The following is a 22677-nucleotide window of genomic DNA, read 5'->3' on the forward strand; positions in this document are numbered from 1 at the left end:
CTGACGACAGATGTGAGGGTCGAGACAGGAGAGCACACCGCCAGGACGAACATCAAGAACATCAGGATAATTGCCGGAAGTGACAGCGAGAGAGAGCCCCTGGAGGAGGAGGTGGAGTCAAGGGCGTGTGTGGACGGAGAGGCGTCTTCACCTCTACCTGACGAGGACGCAGAAGGGGTCAATTAAACACGTCCCTCTCACCCCCTTCAATCAGATTGTCCTTAGAGGATGTTCCTTCATTATTATTATTATACGTGAATGGTATATAATTATTATGCATATGACGATCCATGATTGTGCAGAGAAGAATTCAAGTTCAAGTATGTTTATTGAGACAAGAAAATAATACATATCAAAGGGTTCGAGAAGGCTATTTCTAACACCCCCCCCCCCCCCCCCCCCCGTGAGAGGAGTTCATTAATTTTGTGGAATTTAATTGGATGGCTGAAGCCTAATTACACATTGAGAAGATTAGTGTATTTATATATTGTTTGGGTTAAAGATACTAGTTTGGGAATAAAATTAACCTTTTACTTTAATTATAACTGCAAGTTCTCAATTGCCCTTTTAAAAGAGTATTATAATAGTAACTTAGTGTTAAAAGATCTAAACCTGTAGAGAAATTTACCAATCCTTCTGTAAACTGGATAGAAACTAAAGCCTGATCTTCCCCTATTCCCTGTTACCAATCCTCTAATCCATTAAGTTAAATTAATATCATATTGAATTGAAGTTATCAACTATTCCCAATTTATTTCTGAGAACTTAGCCAATGAAATTAATCACTTCAAGTCAAATCTTCTTACCCTCTACATTTATACATCTGCACAGTAGTGTGATATTCCAAAGGTGAGCAACACAGCTGCAAGAGAAACAGAAAGTTCAGGTACAAATTCATACATTAAAATATCAATCCTTTCAAAAGATTGCAATTTTAGAAACAAAAATATTGGTTCCCAAAGGAAGTGTCAGTACAGGATACAAGCTATGGGTTAATCTGTCCTATGAAACACCAATTACATAGTGTGACATTAAATACATAGGAATTCCTATTTCGAGCCTGTGGAATATAATTCTACCTTGTAGTGAGCTGGTAATAGTTTTCGATCCCACTTGATAGGCTTCCATGTGTGGCAGGACTCCAAAACGAAGTGGAACAGCGGAAAGTTCATACCTTATGAGAACTGGGCTGACCTGTGGAGTCATGATCAAGGAATCTTGGCCATAAAGGAATTGAAGAAGCCTCTCATCGGTGTAAACAGAGAGTAGATCCAGTTGATGTTGTCGCAGCGGGATCAGGAGCCAGACTGCCCGCACTCTGACGAGGTGGCTTACCAGGTAAACAAATGTACGTCGTCATTGGATAGTCATATTTATCGAGCGCGAGGGAGTAGGTTGACTAGGTGTTCGGACAGTTAGTGACAAGTTAAACACCCTAACTCCCTCTGGCCTAATGAAAGGTATTATGCCTCATATCCCAGCTTCATGTCCTCATATCCCAGCTCCTAGTCCTCATATCCCAGCTTCATGTCCTCATATCCCAGCTTCATGTCCTCTTATCCCAGCTCCTAGTCCTGAGCTTTATCCTGACTCACCTGAGCCTTATCCAGACTCGCCTGTGTTATCCTGACTCACCTAAGGATTGGTGAGTCAGGATAAGGCTCAGGCTGAATAAGGCTAATTGAGCCTTATTCAGACTCACCTGAGCCTTATCCAGACTCACCTGAGCCTTATCCACTCACCTGAGCCTTATCCTGACTCACATGAGCCTTATCCAGACTCACCTGAGCCTTATCCAAACTCACCTGAGCCTTATCCTGACTCACCTGAGCCTTATCCTGACTCACCTGAGCCTTATCCTGACTCACCTGAGCCTTATCCTGACTCACCTGAGCCTTATCCTGACTCACCTGAGCCTTATCCTGACTCACCTGAGCCTTATCCTGACTCACCTGAGCCTTATCCTGACTCACCTGAGCCTTATCCTGACTCACTTGAGCCTTATCCTGACTTGTCGAAAATCCGACACACATAATAACATAAGTTACCCCCATAAAGGAATAGAGAATGGGTGATTCCCTGACGTCATCGACGCCACGTATTTATATCAACTAATTTCTTTTAAACAACAGTCTAGTGTGTATACTTAATAAAAAAGTGTTCATTAGGACTGAATATAATCTCCAACAAGAAGAAGTACAGCTTGACTCCCTTGCTACTGTTAAATAAAATGAGAAGAAGAACCAAAACATTGGCCCCAGGGCGTCGTCACGTCCACCAGGGGCCAGATTCACGAAAGCACTTGCGCAAACACTTACGAACGTGTACATCTTTCCTCAATCTTTGACGGCTTTAGTTACATTTATTAAACAGTGTACAAGCATGAAAACTTGCCAATCAACTGTTGTTATTGTTATAAACAGCCTCCTGGTGCTTCGGAGCTCATTAACTGTTTAATAATTGGAAACAAAGCCCTCAAAGATTGAGAAAAGATGTACAGGTTCGTAAGTGTTTGCGTAAGTGCTTTCGTGAATCTGGCCCCAGAATCATAACAAAAAGGACTCCTGGTTCAACCTTGAGGGCGAGCGGACGTCTGGACACCTCCTCCGCCTGGGTGCCGCTGGATCACGTCTTGTTTTCGCGTTTTGGCTTTGCTACTGCCGTTTGGCTTCCCTTTTCTGCGGTCCGATTGTACGACGCCTGGCGCACATATCGCCTTGGGTCACGGGATTGTTGATAGATTTTTTTTTGACGTGTACTGGCTGGTTCTCCCGGCGGGGTGACGGTGTTTGGGGGCCGGCTTGGCCGGGGGTTGGCGGGTCTTGGTGGACTCCTGGTGTGCCCTCGGTCGTGGTGGGCGGCCGGCTTCTGCTCTGCCGGGGGACGCTGGATGACTTTTTGCGTTTTAGTTCAACCCGTTATCGCACTTTCTTTAAGTCAATATTTACTTATTAAATAAGTACATATGTGACATACTAATTTATTGTGAATATTTTAGTTTACCTTGAAAAGCTTCATAGAAAATATCGACCTTACCTAACCTTCTTAGTATGTTAAGATAAGCATCTTATTGCTTCATAATTACAATTATTACTTAACCAAATATAGGTATAGGTTAAGTAATAATTGTAATTACGAAGCAATAAGATGCTTATCTTAACATACTAAGACTGTTAGGAAAGGTCGGTGTTTTCTATGAAGCTTTTCAAGGTAAACTAAAATATTCACAATAAATTAGTATGTCACATATGCACGTATTTAGTAAGTCAATATTGACTATAAGAAAGTGCGAGAATGGGTTGTTTAGTTGGGGGCAGAATTTGGGTTTTGTTACCTGGTGTTCTCTGTGTGGAGCGGGGCCGGTGCTTGTCACCCTGAAGCACTCCTGGGACTCCCCAATCATCTGCCTGACTGTGTGTTTATTTGCCGTATGACATATTAGTTTCTAGTGATTGGCGTCACTCTTTTTGCGATTTGGCTTGGCGTTCCACCTTTCCAGGCTTCGCGATTCACCTTTAACGGGTACACCGGGGCGCATCCGATCCCACCATCGTCGTCGCCCCTAAATCAACAACAACAACACAAAATGAGTGCTCCTGAGGGTTGTGATACTAGTCTCGCACGATAGACTTGCTCTATCCTTAGAGATCTATTACAACAACACCTCTGCTACAAACAGCAGCACTTGAGTATTCGACTACCTTGTATTCTGATTTATTTGATGCATCATTTAATATAGATGTGGTGGCCGGTTATTTGCATGAGAAAACCCACAACCAAGTACGTTTACTCAGCTCTTTTTTTCACTAAATTATGTTTTTCATAAAAAGAAAATTCAAATACTTGGAGAAATCCGAGGAAGGAATTTTTAATATTTCATTTATTTAAACGTACTTTTATAATAGCCAAAAAATGGGATGAAATTTGAACTAGAGTCGAACACCAACAATAAGTTCGAACCCTGGAAAAAAAACGAATGCAAGACATGAAATACACATATTCCATGTCATACCTGAACTCATATGTTTAGGGAACCATTATTAATTCCTTACATCCAAAAGAGGTAATTGTGAGGGAAGTTAGTGAAGCAGGAAGCTGGCTCTCAGCATAATTATTGGAATAGTTACCTGCTGTACATCAAGCCTTGCAGGCCTCCAGATAGCCGCCATTACGTGGCACTCTGAGGCTCAGGGCCACACCCAATTCTGATGCTACAATTACACAGTCTTATCAGGCCCCACCAACAGTAGCAGCTAAGAACCTTTTGTGTTTAATACTGTAGACATAGTATTAGTAGTTATTAATTTAATTTGCTGTAATAATAGTAGATTAGATCATCATATGTGGTATGATTAATAATTATAATTGTAACAATAAGGTAAACAAATACTGCTTGTACCATTTACAGAAGGTGGTGCAAGACGCATTTGTCCCTCCCATTGTGTGGGATAAGTTCAAGCAGCTGAATCAGAATATTCAGTCCATTTACTTACTAACTAAAAATAATCAAGTAAAAATATTATAATATTAAAGTCAATTAAAAAATAAGAATAAAGTAAATATTTGAATATTCACAGAATAAAAACAATTAAAGCTTGCTAGGATTTTCCCACATGACTCAGCCTCACCTGAGCCTCGCCTCAGAGTGAGGTCCTCACTAGGTAAACAGAGGGCAAGGGGAGGGTCTTACCTTGATAAACATCCCAGACCCAACATCTGGGTCTCGGATGCTGTTTGATCTTCCGCACAAGATTATGGCTGCAGCATCGCATTCTTTTCATGTCTTGCATTCGTTTTTTTTCCAGGGTTCGAACTTATTGTTGGTGTTCGACTCTAGTTCAAATTTCATCCCATTTTTTGGCTCTTATAAAAGTACGTTTAAATAAATGAAATATTAAAAATTCCTTTCTCGGATTTCTCCAAGTATTTGAATTTTCTTTTTATGAAAAACATAATTTGGTGGAAAAAAAATGTTAGTGCATATTTATGTTCATTACTATCGGAGTTGCAACGTACGTGAGACCATCACCTAGGTATGCAGCTCAGGCGTTGAAACACCACCTGAATAAGAATAAAGAAAATTACAGTGGAAGGGAGATGCAGACTGAGAAATACAGATAATAAAAGATGGATTAATACGGCTACATAGGGACTGAGAAACAGCAACACAACGAGAGAGACAAAGAGAGACAGATATACAGCAACAGATAGAGACACAGAGACGTTGGAAGAGAAATCAAGATAAACGCAAAGAAAAAGAGAAATAGTGAGAGAGAAATACAAAAAACGGCAGAGAAAGAGATATAGGCAAAGGCAGAGAAAGGCAGACAGTGACAGAGACAAGATAGACAGTGAGACACAGAGAGAGACTCAGACAATGACAGAAAGAGAGACACAGAGACAGTTACTCAGCAACACAGACCGTGCAAGAGAGAAATATTCAGACACTGAGAGAAACAGAGATATATTGACAGAGAAAGAAAGAAACAGACAACGAGAGAGAGATAGACAGTGACAAAGAAATACAGGGAATAAAAGAGGGATTGAAACAGACACACACAAAAAGGCAGACACAGACATATACATTCCTCACGGTCCAGGTGTCCTCACGGTCCAGGTGTCCTCATGGTCCAGGTGTCCTCACGGTCCAGGTGTCCTCATGGTCCAGGTGTCCTCATGGTCCAGGTGTCCTCACGGTCCAGGTGTCCTCATGGTCCAGGTGTCCTCATGGTCCAGGTGTCCTCATGGTCCAGGTGTCCTCACGGTCCAGGTGTCCTTATGGTCCAGGTGTCCTCATGGTCCAGGTGTCCTCATGGTCCAGGTGTCCTCACGGTCCAGGTGTCCTCATGGTCCAGGTGTCCTCATGGTCCAGGTGTCCTCACGGTCCAGGTGTCCTCATGGTCCAGGTGTCCTCATGGTCCAGGTGTCCTCATGGTCCAGGTGTCCTCACGGTCCAGGTGTCCTCATGGTCCAGGTGTCATCATGGTCCAGGTGTCCTCATGGTCCAGGTGTCCTCATGGTCCAGGTGTCCTCATGGTCCAGGTGTCCTCATGGTCCAGGTGTCCTCATGGTGCAGGTGTCCTCATGGTCCAGGTGTCCTCACGGTCCAGGTGTCCTCATGGTCCAGGTGTCCTCATGGTCCAGGTGTCCTCATGGTCCAGGTGTCCTCATGGTCCAGGTGTCCTCATGGTGCAGGTGTCCTCATGGTCCAGGTGTCCTCATGGTCCAGGTGTCCTCACGGTCCAGGTGTCCTCATGGTCCAGGTGTCCTCATGGTCCAGGTGTCCTCATGGTCCAGGTGTCCTCATGGTCCAGGTGTCCTCATGGTCCAGGTGTCCTCATGGTCCAGGTGTCCTCATGGTCCAGGTTCCATCATGGTCCAGGTGTCATCATGGTCCTGGTGTCCTCATGGTCCAGGTGTCCTCATGGTCCAGGTGTCCTCATGGTCCAGGTTCCATCATGGTCCAGGTGTCATCATGGTCCAGGTGTCCTCATGGTCCAGGTGTCCTTATGGTCCAGGTGTCCTCATGGTCCAGGTGTCCTCATGGTCCAAGTGTCATCATGTTCCATCTGTCATCATGGTCCAGGTGTCCTCATGGTCCAGGTGTCCTCATGGTCCAGGTGTCCACATGGTCCAGGTGTCATCATGGTCCAAGTGTCATCATGTTCCATCTGTCATCATGGTCCAGGTGTTCTCATGGTCCAGGTGTCATCATGGTCCAGGTGTCCTCATGGTCCACATGGTCCAGGTGTCCTCATGGTCCAGGTGTCCATATGGTCTAGGTGTCATCATGGTCCAAATGTCCTCATGGTCCACATGGTCCAGGTGTCCTCAGGGTCCAGGTATCCTCATGGTCCACATGGTCCAGGTGTCCTCATGGTCCAAGTGTCCACACGGTCCAGTAGTCATCATGGTCCAGGTGTCATCATGGTCCAGGTGTCCTCATGGTCCAAGTGTCCACACGGTCCAGTTGTCATCATGGTCCAGGTGTCATCATGGTCCAGGTGTCTTCATGGTCCAGGTGTCTACATGGTCCAGGTGTCTACGTGGTCCAGGTGTCCTTATGGTCCAGGTGTCATCATGGTCCAGGTGTCATCATGGTCCAGGTGTCATCATGGTCCAGGTGTCCTCATGGTCCAGGTGTCCTCATGGTCCAGGTGTCCTCATGGTCCAGGTGTCCTCATGGTCCATATGTCATTATGGTCCAGGTGTCTTCATGGTCCAGGTGTCATCATGGTCCAGGTGTCCTCATGGTCCAGGTTCCATCATGGTCCATGTGTCATCATGGTCCAGGTGTCATCATGGTCCAGGTGTCATCATGGTCCAGGTGTCCTCATGGTCCAGGTGTCCACATGGTCCAGGTGTCATCATGGTCCAGGTGTCATCATGGTCCAGGTGTCATCATGGTCCAGATGTCCTGGACCATGAGGACACCTGGACCACCCACAGGAGCACTTATTCAACCTGTTCCAGTTATAATGGAACAGGTTGAATAAATGAAGTATTTGTATTCTGTATGAGACCTCACTGACCCGTCATGACTTATAGGTAGATACTTGCCCTCTCCACCCCCCACCCCCCCCCCTCTGCCCACTCACCTGCCTCTCTCTACCCTCTCGCCCAATCATCTCCCTTCCCCCCCCCCTATTCCCTCTCTTCCTCTTTCTCTTCCTTCTTTCTTTCACTCTCTTCCCAGCACGACCTCTCTGGGATTTCAAATCCCAGAAATGCGACAAAGAGGAGACATGATTGAGACATTAAAAATTCTTAGGAGTTGAAAGTAAATGCTCAAAATGAATACCAACCGTACAAGAGTGCATGAAGGAGTGCTCGAGACGCAGATGAGTCATGGAGATGACCGAAAGTTGTCATGTAACTTAAGAGTCGTGGTAAAATGGAAGAAGGAGGGGACCCCTGGTTCGATCCCCTCGCCCCACTCAGACGACTAAATCATAGATATATCACACAGTTGTCTTTTCCCTGCCTCTCTTGCCTCTCACCTCCCCTTCCCCTCTCCCACCTTCCCCTCTCTCACCTTCCCCTCTCTCACCTTCGTTATGTCACGACGTGTAAGGGTCCAGCCCGGACAGAACGTTGCCACATATACGTCCAGGCTGGACAGAAACGTGTCCACATAAACGTATATGAGAGACAGAAACGTCATAACAGGTGTTTTCAGCCATGTTATTACCTGCTGTATAATATAGGTACCATAATGTATAATGATGACCCACCCAGCAATAGTATACTTCAGTGTATACCTTGGACACCAAGGTATAAACTGTAAACTATGGTATATATTCTACACCTTGGTACAGCATTACCCTATGCACTCAAGAGTATACCTAAGGTACTGCTCTTCGACACATCAATGACAGAAAACGTTACGTCGGAGTCAACGACAGAAAACGTTCCTACGTATTCTTTTTTTCTTAAACGATACATGGGAGACTGAAGTATTTTGGTGCCAGCGAGCGACTCGTTGGAAACTCATTTACGAGGACCCTTCAGCATGATAAAGATTAAATGCGAAAAACGATGAGAAAGGAGGCAGGAGAAACATGAATATGTCAGTCAAAGTGGAAATTTCTTTTGTGGCGCCTTGGCGTTGTCTTCCGCTGAACGGAGGAGAATGGGAGCCCTTTTCATCGTCCGAAAGCTGAAGAATTTTTATGGTATATTATTTTTTTTTCCTGGTTGCGTTGGATAGAAATGTGATGCAATGGTTCCGTTGCTCGCCGCCCGCAACTGTGGTATTGTTCAGTATGTTGTTTAATTATTCTATGTCTGCTCAGTGGGATATTAACTTCTCTATTCCTTTTCTCTTTCTCTTATTTCCTTCCCTCATCACTTCTTTCTCGCAATATTCAGTCCCGTCTTTCTATATTTCTCTGCTTTCATTCTATCTTCCCCATCTTTCTTTCTTCATCTTTAACTATCTTCTCTTCTATCTCAATATTTTTATTTAAACCAAAGGCAAGTGTTCTTTAGGAATAGTTAAGATGATATGAAGGAAACTACGACAAATGGTCTGATCCTGTGATACCAGTGTGATCCACACCCGCACAATACCAGTGTGATCCACACCCGCACAATACCAGTGTGATCCACACACACACAATACCAGAGTGATCCACACTCACACAATACCAGTGTGATCACCACCTGCACAATACCAGTGTGATCCACACCCACACAATACCAGTGTGATCCACACACACACAATACCAGTGTGATCCACACACACACAATACCAGAGTGATCCACACTCACACAATACCAGTGTGATCCACACCCACACAATACCAGTGTGATCCACACACACACAATACCAGAGTGATCCACACACACACAATACCAGTGTGATCACCACCTGCACAATACCAGTGTGATCCACACCCGCACAATACCAGTGTGATCCACACACACACAATACCAGTGTGATCCACACACACACAATACCAGTGTGATCCACACACACACAATACCAGTGTGATCCACACACACACAATACCAGTGTGATCCACACACACACAATACCAGTGTGATCCACACACACACAATACCAGTGTGATCCACACACACACAATACCAGTGTGATCCACACCCACACAATACCAGTGTGATCCACACACACACAATACCAGTGTGATCCACACCCACACAATACCAGTGTGATCCACACTCACACAATACCAGTGTGATCCACACACACACAATACCAGAGTGATCCACACTCACACAATACCAGTGTGATCCACACACACACAATACCAGTGTGATCCACACACACACAATACCAGTGTGATCCACACACACACAATACCAGTGTGATCCACACACACACAATACCAGTGTGATCCACACACACACAATACCAGTGTGATCCACACACACAATACCAGTGTGATCCACACCCACACAATACCAGTGTGATCCACACCCGCACAATACTAGTGTGATCCACACCCGCACAATACCAGTGTGATCCACACCCGCACAATACCAGTGTGATCACCACCTGCACAATACCAGTGTGATCCACACCCGCACAATACCAGTGTGATCCACACCCGCACAATACCAGTGTGATCACCACCTGCACAATACCAGTGTGATCCACACCCACACAATACCAGTGTGATCCACACACACACAATACCAGTGTGATCCACACACACACAATACCAGTGTGATCCACACACACACAATACCAGAGTGATCCACACTCACACAATACCAGTGTGATCCACACACACACACAATACCAGTGTGATCCACACACACACAATACCAGTGTGATCCACACACACACAATACCAGAGTGATCCACACACACACAATACCAGAGTGATCCACACTCACACAATACCAGAGTGATCCACACACACACACAATACCAGTGTGATCCACACACACACACAATACCAGAGTGATCCACACACACACAATACCAGAGTGATGCACACTCACACAATACCAGTGTGATCCACACACACACAATACCAGAGTGATGCACACTCACACAATACCAGTGTGATCCACACACACACACAATACCAGAGTGATCCACACACACACAATACCAGTGTGATCCACACCCACACAATACCAGTGTGATCCACACACACACAATACCAGTGTGATCCACACACACACAATACCAGTGTGATCCACACACACACAATACCAGTGTGATCCACACACACACAATACCAGAGTGATCCACACTCACACAATACCAGAGTGATCCACACCCGCACAATACCAGTGTGATCCACACACACACAATACCAGAGTGATGCACACTCACACAATACCAGTGTGATCCACACACACACACACAATACCAGAGTGATCCACACACACACAATACCAGTGTGATCCACACCCACACAATACCAGTGTGATCCACACACACACAATACCAGTGTGATCCACACACACACAATACCAGAGTGATCCACACTCACACAATACCAGAGTGATCCACACCCGCACAATACCAGTGTGATCCACACCCGCACAATACCAGTGTGATCCACACCCGCACAATACCAGTGTGATCCACACTCACACAATACCAGAGTGATCCACACCCACACAATACCAGTGTGATCCACACACACACAATACCAGTGTGATCCACACACACACAATACCAGTGTGATCCACACACACACAATACCAGAGTGATCCACACCCACACAATACCAGTGTGATCACCACCCGCACAATACCAGTGTGATCCACACCCACACAATAACAGTGTGATCCACACACACACAATATCAGTGTGATCCACACTCACACAATACCAGAGTGATCCACACACACACAATACCAGTGTGATCCACACCCACACAATACCAGTGTGATCACCACCTGCACAATACCAGTGTGATCCACACTCACACAATACCAGTGTGATCCACACCCACACAATACCAGTGTGATCCACACCCACACAATACCAGTGTGATCCACACCCACACAATACCAGTGTGATCCACACCAACACAATACCAGTGTGATCCACACCCACACAATACCAGTGTGATCCACACCCGCACAATACCAGTGTGATCCACACCCACACAATACCAGTGTGATCCACACCCACACAATACCAGTGTGATCCACACCCACACAATACCAGTGTGATCCACACTCACACAATACCAGTGTGATCCACACACACACAATACCAGTGTGATCCACACACACACAATACCAGTGTGATCCACACCCACACAATACCAGTGTGATCCACACCCACACAATACCAGTGTGATCCACACCTGCACAATACCAGTGTGATCACCACCCACACAATACCAGTGTGATCACCACCCACACAATACCAGTGTGATCCACACCCACACAATACCAGTGTGATCCACACCCGCACAATACCAGTGTGATCCACACCTGCACAATACCAGTGTGATCACCACCCACACAATACCAGAGTGATCCACACTCACACAATACCAGTGTGATCCACACACACACAATACCAGTGTGATCCACACACACACAATACCAGTGTGATCCACACTCACACAATACCAGTGTGATCCACACACACACAATACCAGTGTGATCCACACACACACAATACCAGTGTGATCACCACCTGCACAATACCAGTGTGATCCACACCCGCACAATACCAGTGTGATCCACACCCGCACAATACCAGTGTGATCCACACCCGCACAATACCAGTGTGATCACCACCTGCACAATACCAGTGTGATCCACACCCGCACAATACCAGTGTGATCACCACCTGCACAATACCATTGTGATCCACACACACACAATACCAGTGTGATCACCACCTGCACAATACCAGTGTGATCCACACACACACAATACCAGAGTGATGCACACTCACACAATACCAGTGTGATCCACACACACACACAATACCAGAGTGATGCACACCCACACAATACCAGAGTGATCCACACACACACACAATACCAGTGATCCACACTCACACAATACCAGTGTGATCCACACCCACACAATACCAGTGTGATCCACACTCACACAATACCAGTGTGATCCACACCAACACAATACCAGTGTGATCCACACCCACACAATACCAGTGTGATCCACACACACACAATACCAGTGTGATCCACACACACACAATACCAGAGTGATCCACACTCACACAATACCAGTGTGATCCACACACACACAATACCAGTGTGATCCACACACACACAATACCAGTGTCATCCACACACACACAATACCAGTGTGATCCACACCCGCACAATACCAGAGTGATCACCACCTGCACAATACCAGTGTGATCCACACCCGCACAATACCAGTGTGATCCACACCCGCACAATACCAGTGTGATCCACACCCACACAATACCAGTGTGATCCACACACACACAATACCAGTGTGATCCACACTCACACAATACCAGTGTGATCCACACACACACAATACCTGTGTGATCCACACCCACACAATACCAGTGTGATCCACACACACACAATACCAGTGTGATCCACACACACACAATACCAGAGTGATCCACACTCACACAATACCAGTGTGATCCACACACACACAATACCAGAGTGATCCACACTCACACAATACCAGTGTGATCCACACACACACAATACCAGTGTGATCCACACACACACAATACCAGTGTGATCCACACCCACACAATACCAGTGTGATCCACACACACACAATACCAGTGTGATCCACACTCACACAATACCAGTGTGATCCACACCCACACAATACCAGTGTGATCCACACTCACACAATACCAGTGTGATCACCACCTGCACAATACCAGTGTGATCCACACCCGCACAATACCAGTGTGATCCACACACACACAATACCAGAGTGATCCACACTCACACAATACCAGTGTGATCCACACACACACAATACCAGTGTGATCCACACACACACAATACCAGTGTGATCCACACTCACACAATACCAGTGTGATCCACACACACACAATACCAGTGTGATCCACACACACACAATACCAGTGTGATCACCACCTGCACAATACCAGTGTGATCCACACCCGCACAATACCAGTGTGATCCACACCCGCACAATACCAGTGTGATCCACACCCGCACAATACCAGTGTGATCACCACCTGCACAATACCAGTGTGATCCACACCCGCACAATACCAGTGTGATCACCACCTGCACAATACCAGTGTGATCCACACACACACAATACCAGTGTGATCACCACCTGCACAATACCAGTGTGATCCACACACACACAATACCAGAGTGATGCACACTCACACAATACCAGTGTGATCCACACACACACACAATACCAGAGTGATGCACACCCACACAATACCAGAGTGATCCACACACACACACAATACCAGTGATCCACACTCACACAATACCAGTGTGATCCACACCCACACAATACCAGTGTGATCCACACTCACACAATACCAGTGTGATCCACACCAACACAATACCAGTGTGATCCACACCCACACAATACCAGTGTGATCCACACACACACAATACCAGTGTGATCCACACACACACAATACCAGAGTGATCCACACTCACACAATACCAGTGTGATCCACACACACACAATACCAGTGTGATCCACACACACACAATACCAGTGTCATCCACACACACACAATACCAGTGTGATCCACACCCGCACAATACCAGAGTGATCACCACCTGCACAATACCAGTGTGATCCACACCCGCACAATACCAGTGTGATCCACACCCGCACAATACCAGTGTGATCCACACCCACACAATACCAGTGTGATCCACACACACACAATACCAGTGTGATCCACACACACACAATACCAGTGTGATCCACACACACACAATACCAGAGTGATCCACACACACACAATACCAGTGTGATCCACACACACACAATACCAGTGTGATCCACACACACACAATACCAGTGTCATCCACACACACACAATACCAGTGTGATCCACACCCACACAATACCAGTGTGATCCACAGTCACACAATACCAGAGTGATCCACACCCCACACAATACCAGTGTGATCCACACACACACACAATACCAGTGTGATCCACACCCACACAATACCAGTGTGATCCACACACACACACAATACCAGTGTGATCCACACCCACACAATACCAGTGTGATCCACACACACACAATACCAGTGTGATCCACACCCACACAATACCAGTGTGATCCACACACACACAATACCAGTGTGATCCACACACACACAATACCAGAGTGATCCACACTCACACAATACCAGTGTGATCCACACCCACACAATACCAGTGTGATCCACACACACACACAATACCAGTGTGATCCACACACACACAATACCAGTGTGATCCACACACACACAATACCAGAGTGATCCACACACACACAATACCAGTGTGATCCACACACACACAATACCAGTGTGATCCACACACACACAATACCAGTGTCATCCACACACACACAATACCAGTGTGATCCACACCCACACAATACCAGTGTGATCCACAGTCACACAATACCAGAGTGATCCACACCCCACACAATACCAGTGTGATCCACACACACACACAATACCAGTGTGATCCACACACACACAATACCAGTGTGATCCACACACACACAATACCAGTGTGATCCACACCCGCACAATACCAGTGTGATCCACACTCACACAATACCAGTGTGATCCACACACACACAATACCAGTGTGATCCACACACACACAATACCAGTGTCATCCACACACACACAATACCAGTGTCATCCACACACACACAATACCAGTGTGATCCACACCCGCACAATACCAGTGTGATCCACACCCGCACAATACCAGTGTGATTCACACCCACACAATACCAGTGTGATCCACACCCGCACAATACCAGTGTGATCCACACCCGCACAATACCAGTGTGATCCACACCCGCACAATACCAGTGTGATCCACACCCACACAATACCAGTGTGATCCACACACACACAATACCAGTGTGATCCACACCCACACAATACCAGTGTGATCCACACCCGCACAATACCAGGGCAACCAAAGCCACATAATAATTCGAGCAATAAAATAAAACTCCGACTGAGAATTATATTAAAGTTTTGGCGCCAAACCATATTTCCCGTTTTCTACACAACAACGCCAAAAGTCGTCAGCCGCACCCGGCGGGTTTACGAGCAAAACCCGGCAGGTTTTTTCATTATTTTTCGTCCCACAATCAGCCGAATGAGATCTCCTCGTTGTCCCCTTCTACCTGGTTTACCGGAGCCTTTCAGGGGAGTCAGTGGGCGAACGATAATGAGTGATATATTGAGGAGTTTCCCATAAACTGTCGACCGCCATTTATTGGTTAAAGGCATCTCTCGCCTTCTTTTTCCCCACTTTTCTGTCTAACTACCGTCTGTCTGTCTGTATCTCTCAGCCGCTCTTTCTGTCAATATTTCAGTCTCCCCTAAAGGACAAAGTGAGTTATTACTGTGCTATAGCAATCTCTACATTTTTAGTTCAGTAATGTTTCCATCTGAGACCCACAGATGCCAGTGCAGGAAGTTGCTATCAACTTCCTGCACTGGAGGTGCTTCCCAGTGCAGCCTCCAATACTAGGCGCTAGCAACAATAGCTTACTAACCTTCGAAAATTCAGATACTTCCAAGCATAAGTGTCAAGAAGGAAGTAACTTAGACTAACGTTCCTAAGATGAAAATAATTCAGTTATAAGTTTTAAATAAGTTTTTTGCAAACGTTTAGTGGGATCCTTAATAGGATATCCACCTTTCATATATGGTAAGGACAAAAATATAATAATATAAATAATGATAACATAAATGATATATTTATAAAAACTGCACAAGGGAATTATTTCACTATAGACTTCAGAATCTATGTACATGTAGTTTGTTTATAGAAACTAATTGTAGATAGCTTTTTCCAGCAGAGTGAAAGAGCAAGACAATGAAGTGTGTGAGGAGTCCATCATCAGGACTTGAAGATGTGCACAAGGTAATGAAGGAACAGTGACCTGGTGTGAGAGAGAGTGTGGCTGAGACACACAGCTGAGAAACGCGGATAAATAGTATCCATTTCCCATTATCGCATCAGAAGAAAGCGCCAAGCCATTACGACTATCTCTCACTCTCTCTCTCTCTCTCTCTCTCTCTCTCTCTCTCTCTCTCTCTCTCTCTCTATCCCTGGAGAAGGGATCGGGAAAAGGATCTGGGATGGTACGGAGGGGAAAGGAATGGTGCACAACCACTTGTGGAGGGTCGGGGATTGAACGCCGACCTGCATGAAGCGAGACCGCCTCTCTGCCGTCCATACCAAGTTAACGGAAAAAAAATGTGAATGTTATCGAAGACTTCGAAATAAATGCTGACCTTGCCTTGCTTGCCAAGGATGCCTCCCACAACAGTTGTCTGAACCGGTGAGGTAGATGGTAGACTAGTAGATGATCAGTGGACGGAAGAGTGTCGGTGTGACAGAGATCATACCACAGGCCCACAGCTAGTTAGGTCATTATCAGGGGACAGCAATGCTCCATTATGAGGACAAGGAGCTGGGATATGAGGACAAGGGACTGGGATATGAGAACAAGGAGCTGGGACATAAGGAGAAGGGGCTGGGATATGAGGACAAGGGACTGGGATATGAGAACAAGGAGCTGGGACATAAGGAGAAGGGGCTGGGATATGAGGACAAGGAGCTGGGATATGAGGACGGAGTGAAGGTGTGGACGCTTCTGCTCCCGTGTGGACATGTCTGCTCCTGTGTGGACATGTCTGCTCCCGTGTGGACATGTCTGCTCCTGTGTGGACATGTCTGCTCCCGTGTGGACATGTCTGCTCCTGTGTGGACATGTCTGCTCCTGTGTGGACATGTCTGCTCCCGTGTGGACATGTCTGCTCCTGTGTGGACATGTCTGCTCCCGTGTGGACATGTCTGCTCCCGTGTGGACATGTCTGCTCCCGTGTGGACATATCTGCTCCTGTGTGGACGTGTCTGCTCCTGTGTGGACATGTCTGATCCCGTGTGGACATATCTGCTCCTGTGTGGACGTGTCTGCTCCCGTGTGGACATGTCTGCTCCCGTGTGGACATGTCTGCTCCCGTGTGGACATATCTGCTCCTGTGTGGACGTGTCTGCTCCTGTGTGGACATGTCTGCTCCCGTGTGGACATGTCTGCTCCCGTGTGGACATATCTGCTCCTGTGTGGACGTGTCTGCTCCCGTGTGGACATGTCTGCTCCCGTGTGGACATGTCTGCTCCCGTGTGGACATATCTGCTCCTGTGTGGACGTGTCTGCTCCTGTGTGGACATGTCTGATCCCGTGTGGACATGTCTGCTCCCGTGTGGACATATCTGCTCCTGTGTGGACATGTCTGATCCCGTGTGGACATTTCTGCTCCTGTGTGGACGTGTCTGCTCCTGTGTGGACATGTCTGATCCCGTGTGGACATATCTGCTCCTGTGTGGACGTGTCTGCTCCCGTGTGGACATGTCTGCTCCCGTGTGGACATGTCTGCTCCCGTGTGGACATATCTGCTCCTGTGTGGACGTGTCTGCTCCTGTGTGGACATGTCTGCTCCCGTGTGGACATGTCTGCTCCCGTGTGGACATATATGCTCCTGTGTGGACGTGTCTGCTCCCGTGTGGACATGTCTGCTCCCGTGTGGACATGTCTGCTCCCGTGTGGACATATCTGCTCCTGTGTGGACGTGTCTGCTCCTGTGTGGACATGTCTGATCCCGTGTGGACATGTCTGCTCCCGTGTGGACATATCTGCTCCTGTGTGGACATGTCTGATCCCGTGTGGACATGTCTGCTCCCGTGTGGACATGTCTGCTCCTGTGTGGACATGTCTGATCCCGTGTGGAAATGTCTGCTCCAGTGTGAACATGTCTGCTCCCGTGTGGACGTGTCTGCTCCCGTGTGTACATGTCTGCTCCCGTGGTGACGTGCCTGCTCCCGTGTAGACGTGTCTGCTCCCGTGTGTACATGTCTGCTTCCGTTGTGACGTGTCTTCTCTCGTGCGAACGTGTCTGCTCCAGTGTGGACGCGTCTGCTCCTGTTTGGACGTGTCTGCTCCCTTGTGGACATGTCTGCTCCCTTGGAGACATGTCTGCTCCCGTGTGAACTTGTCTGCTCCCATGTGGACATGTCTGCTCTCTTGGAGACATGTCTGCTCCCGTGTGAACTTGTCTGCTCCCATGTGGACATGTCTGCTCCCTTGGATACATGTCTGCTCCCGTGTGAACTTGTCTGCTCCCATGTGGACATGTCTGCTCCAGTGCGAACGTGTCTCCCGTGTGGACATGTCTGCTCCCGTGTGAACTTGTCTGCTCCCATGTGGACATGTCTGCTCCCTTGGATACATGTCTGCTCCCGTGTGAACTTGTCTGCTCCCATGTGGACATGTCTGCTCCAGTGCGAACGTGTCTCCCGTGTGGACATGTCTGCTCCCGTGTGAACGTGTCTGCTCCCGTGTGAACTTGTCTGCTCCAGTGTGGACACGCCAGCATATGTAGAAATATATCCGTTGTATATAAACTCTGCAGTTAACATGTAATACACAAATGCTATATATGACCGGCTGACTCTCACACATAACATATACAATAAACTTAACATCATATCATATTCCAGGCGCATAATATTACCATCTGATGTCAAGTGAGTCGTCATTACACACTTCTCTGGAGCACAGTTCTCGAGGGCTTCACTTTGGTATTAAATTCCGGCATTAAAATTCTGTTTTCTATGAACGACTTTTACAGAATGCACTTGTGTGGGGCAACGACTCTATATATAGGTGTTTAGGGCCGGTGGTGTAGTGGTCTGCTCACTCGCGAGCAATGTCGGGGCTAGGTTCGAGTCCTGGAGGGAGAGAGGCGGCTAGACAGCGATTGTTGAATCTTCGCCCCTCTTCACCCAGTGGTAATTGTCGACCTGGTTGTAAACCTGTTGATGGATCGTGTTCCGGGAAGGGGAACCTATTAGGGTAAGATTTATGATAAGGTGTGGGAAGGGTGAGATCTAACCTAGGTGAAAAAATGTGCTGTGGGAATGAAGAAAATACTTGCTACAACAACTTCCTTGATCACTATACTACTGAATAACATAATGATCTTTAATTACTGTTACACTCCCTGGTTAGGTCAGGTCATAACTAGGGAGTCATAACTGCCTGGTTATGACCTGGCTCATATCTGACACAGGAATAACTAATACCTAGACCTATCACGTTCTTGTGTTCAAGAATATGATCCCCAAAGCCCTGTGAGGTACTGAAGCAGACACCAGTAAGAATATTCAAGGACACAAAACGACGAACAAAAAGTTAAAGTTATAATTTTAATAAACTTATAATAATACAACTTATTTCAATATGGCCTTATAGATCACAACTGTCTATTCAAACACAGATGGACATACATGTATAATCATGAGGTGAATACATACATGTATTTGGGTGAGGTGATATGTTACAATAACATATCACCTCTCCCAAATGCAGGTATAACAAATCGATGTTTAAGCTCTATTCAGTTATAAGTTGTGTGTGTGTACACTAAAGTCTTTGAAAATGTAATAAGTTTTACGAAACGCGCTCAAGTGTCGCGTCAGACTAGAAATAAAAATGAATTTTGGAGAATTGATTTTTCAGTTGCTACCAATATATATATATATATATATATATATATATATATATATATATATATATATATATATATATATATATATATATATATATACACACATATATATATATATATATATATATATATATATATATATATATATATATATATATATATATATGTATATATATATATATATATATATATATATATATATACATATATATATATGTATGTAAATACACTCCTACAATCTTAGATGGGATAACCAATATGGTACAACTATTTTAACTGTGAGATCCACTAGATGGCAACAATTACCATCCTCCAGTAGATGGTTGAACATTGTTCTCACTTGAACAAGCCGATGTTCACCAGCCCGTGAACACAATTGAACAAGCGTCTGTTGTCCGTAGCGTTAAGCGCACGTTTCTGGGCTCAACCTGTTCCCATATGTGATGTGAACATTAGTGTTCAAACTATCGACCTCAACGTCAAAATTGTAATGGTTTATTGAACTTTGAAGCATCTGAATACTGACGTTTCTTGGAGCTAACGAACAAAGCTCTCTATAGGATTGGTGAGGCGTCAAGATTCGTACGCTTTTGGTAGGAACAAAAGCACGTCAAATCTGACGCTTTCATTTATCATCAGAAGCGTCGCGTTTGTGGTGCTTTAAGCGTCACTAAAGCGTAAGGATTTCGGTGCTGCGTCAAAGAAACGTCGCGTTAACTGTCCATGACCCCAGCCTGTTCTTCTAAACGTTCCCCAACGTCATTAAACTGTCGTACTAGAGTGCCTCTTATCCTAACCTACCAGAGGACCCAAAACAGAAAACGGGACAGTACGTTACTTTCGCTGCCGTACAACGATTTTTTGCCTGAGGTAACGTATACGTCAAAAATGCGACGTTCTATTAAGAAGACAGGCTGGGCGGGTGGACATGACGGCACGAAGCAATAAGGAAAACGGCACATGACGTCACCACGAACGTTAACTACAGCAAATTCAGAATAATTTAAAACTTTTTCAAGTTTGTTTCATTAGAGCTCAAAGTAAAATATTCTCCCCCCCCCTTAGCAGGACAATTTCCCTCCCCTCCCCCCCCTTAGCAGGACAATTAGAGACTCTTGTACATGTTATGAGAGCGGTCACTGCGGTTCATGAACGATGGGTATTGGGAAGATACGAAAAAGAATGGATAATTTTATGTCGTGTGTGTTGAGGGTCAGAATCAGGTGGTTCTTTGGTCACTCGACGGCTGAGGAGCTGAAGCCCGACCGCCCACACGCTATTGTCACACGGGCGTTGTCATGTGTGTCACACCTGTGTAAGTGACAGGGTGTTGTCACATGTGGCACACCTGTACTCACCTAGTTACTCACCTAGTTGTGCTTGCGGGGGTTGAGCTCTGGCTCTTTGGTCCCGCCTCTCAACTGTCAATCAACTGGTGTACAGATTCCTGAGCCAATTGGGCTCTATCATATCTACACTTGAAACTGTGTATGGAGTCAGCCTCCACCACATCACTTCCTAGTGCATTCCATTTGTCCACCACTCTGACACTAAAAAAGTTTTTTCTAATATCTCTGTGGCTCATTTGGGCACTCAGTTTCCCCCTGTGTCCCCTTGTGTTAAACAGCCTGTCTTTATTAACCCTGTCGATTCCCTTGAGAATCTTGAATGTGGTGATCATGTCCACCCTAACTCTTCTGTCTTCCAACGAAGTGAGGTTTAATTCCCGTAGTCTCTCCTCGTAGCTCATACCTCTCAGCTCGGGTACTAGTCTGGTGGCAAACCTTTGAACCTTTTCCAGTTTAGTCTTATGCTTGACTAGATATGGACTCCATGCTGGGGCTGCATAGTCCAGGATTGGCCTGACATATGTGGTATATAATGTTCTGAAAGATTCCTTACACAAGTTTCTAAAGGCCGTTCTTATGTTAGCCAACCTGGCATATGCTGCTGCTGTTATCCTCTTGATATGAGCATCAGGGGACAGGTCTGGCGTGATATCAACCAGTGTAAGTGACAGGGTGTTCTCATGTGTGACACACCTGTGTAAGTGACAGGGTGTTGTCACGTGTGGCACACCTGTGTAAGTGACAGGGTGTTGTCACGTGTGGCACACCTGTGTAAGTGACAGGGTGTTGATAATCATATTAGTGCAGACTTCTGACTTATCCTCTTTCTCTCACCTCAGAGGCCATATGGCTCTTTAATGTAAAGGCATTGGTATATATATATATATATATATATATATATATATATATATATATATATATATATATATATATATATATATATATATATATATATATATATAACTGAAAACTCACACCCCAGAAGTGACTCGAACCCATACTCCCAGAAGCAACGCAACTGGTATGTACAAGACGCCTTAGTCCACTTGACCATCACGACCGGACATAATGAGGTGATAGCCGAGGCT

The 22677-nt window shown here is 45.9% G+C and overlaps 1 protein-coding gene across 1 annotated transcript; it reads right to left on the minus strand.

Annotated features, from left to right (window-relative positions):
• Positions 1-802: 802 nt before the first annotated feature.
• Positions 803-19149, minus strand: LOC138352049 (serine-rich adhesin for platelets-like). The gene is made up of 3 exons (XM_069304224.1): positions 17483-19149; positions 1743-2010; positions 803-862 (listed from the first exon to the last, which is right to left on the minus strand). Exons 1-3 carry the CDS (start codon positions 19147-19149, stop codon positions 803-805), a joined length of 1995 nt encoding a protein of 664 aa, XP_069160325.1.
• Between the last annotated feature and the right edge of the window lie 3528 nt (positions 19150-22677).

This window comes from Procambarus clarkii, chromosome 52, assembly GCF_040958095.1.
Source record: "Procambarus clarkii isolate CNS0578487 chromosome 52, FALCON_Pclarkii_2.0, whole genome shotgun sequence".
NCBI classification, from domain to species: Eukaryota; Metazoa; Arthropoda; class Malacostraca; order Decapoda; family Cambaridae; genus Procambarus; species Procambarus clarkii.

Excerpts from the sequence above, each read along its gene's own strand:
- LOC138352049 (XM_069304224.1), bottom strand. The coding sequence starts at position 19,149 with ATGTTAACTGCAGAGTTTATATACAACGGATATATTTCTACATATGCT. Across the intron at positions 2,011-17,482 it reads GTCCACACAGGAGCAGACAT|TCAGGATAAGGCTCAAGTGA; the intron begins GTCCACACGGGA and ends ATTTTCGACAAG. Across the intron at positions 863-1,742 it reads TGAGTCAGGATAAGGCTCAG|CTGTGTTGCTCACCTTTGGA; the intron begins GTGAGTGGATAA and ends TTTCTCTTGCAG.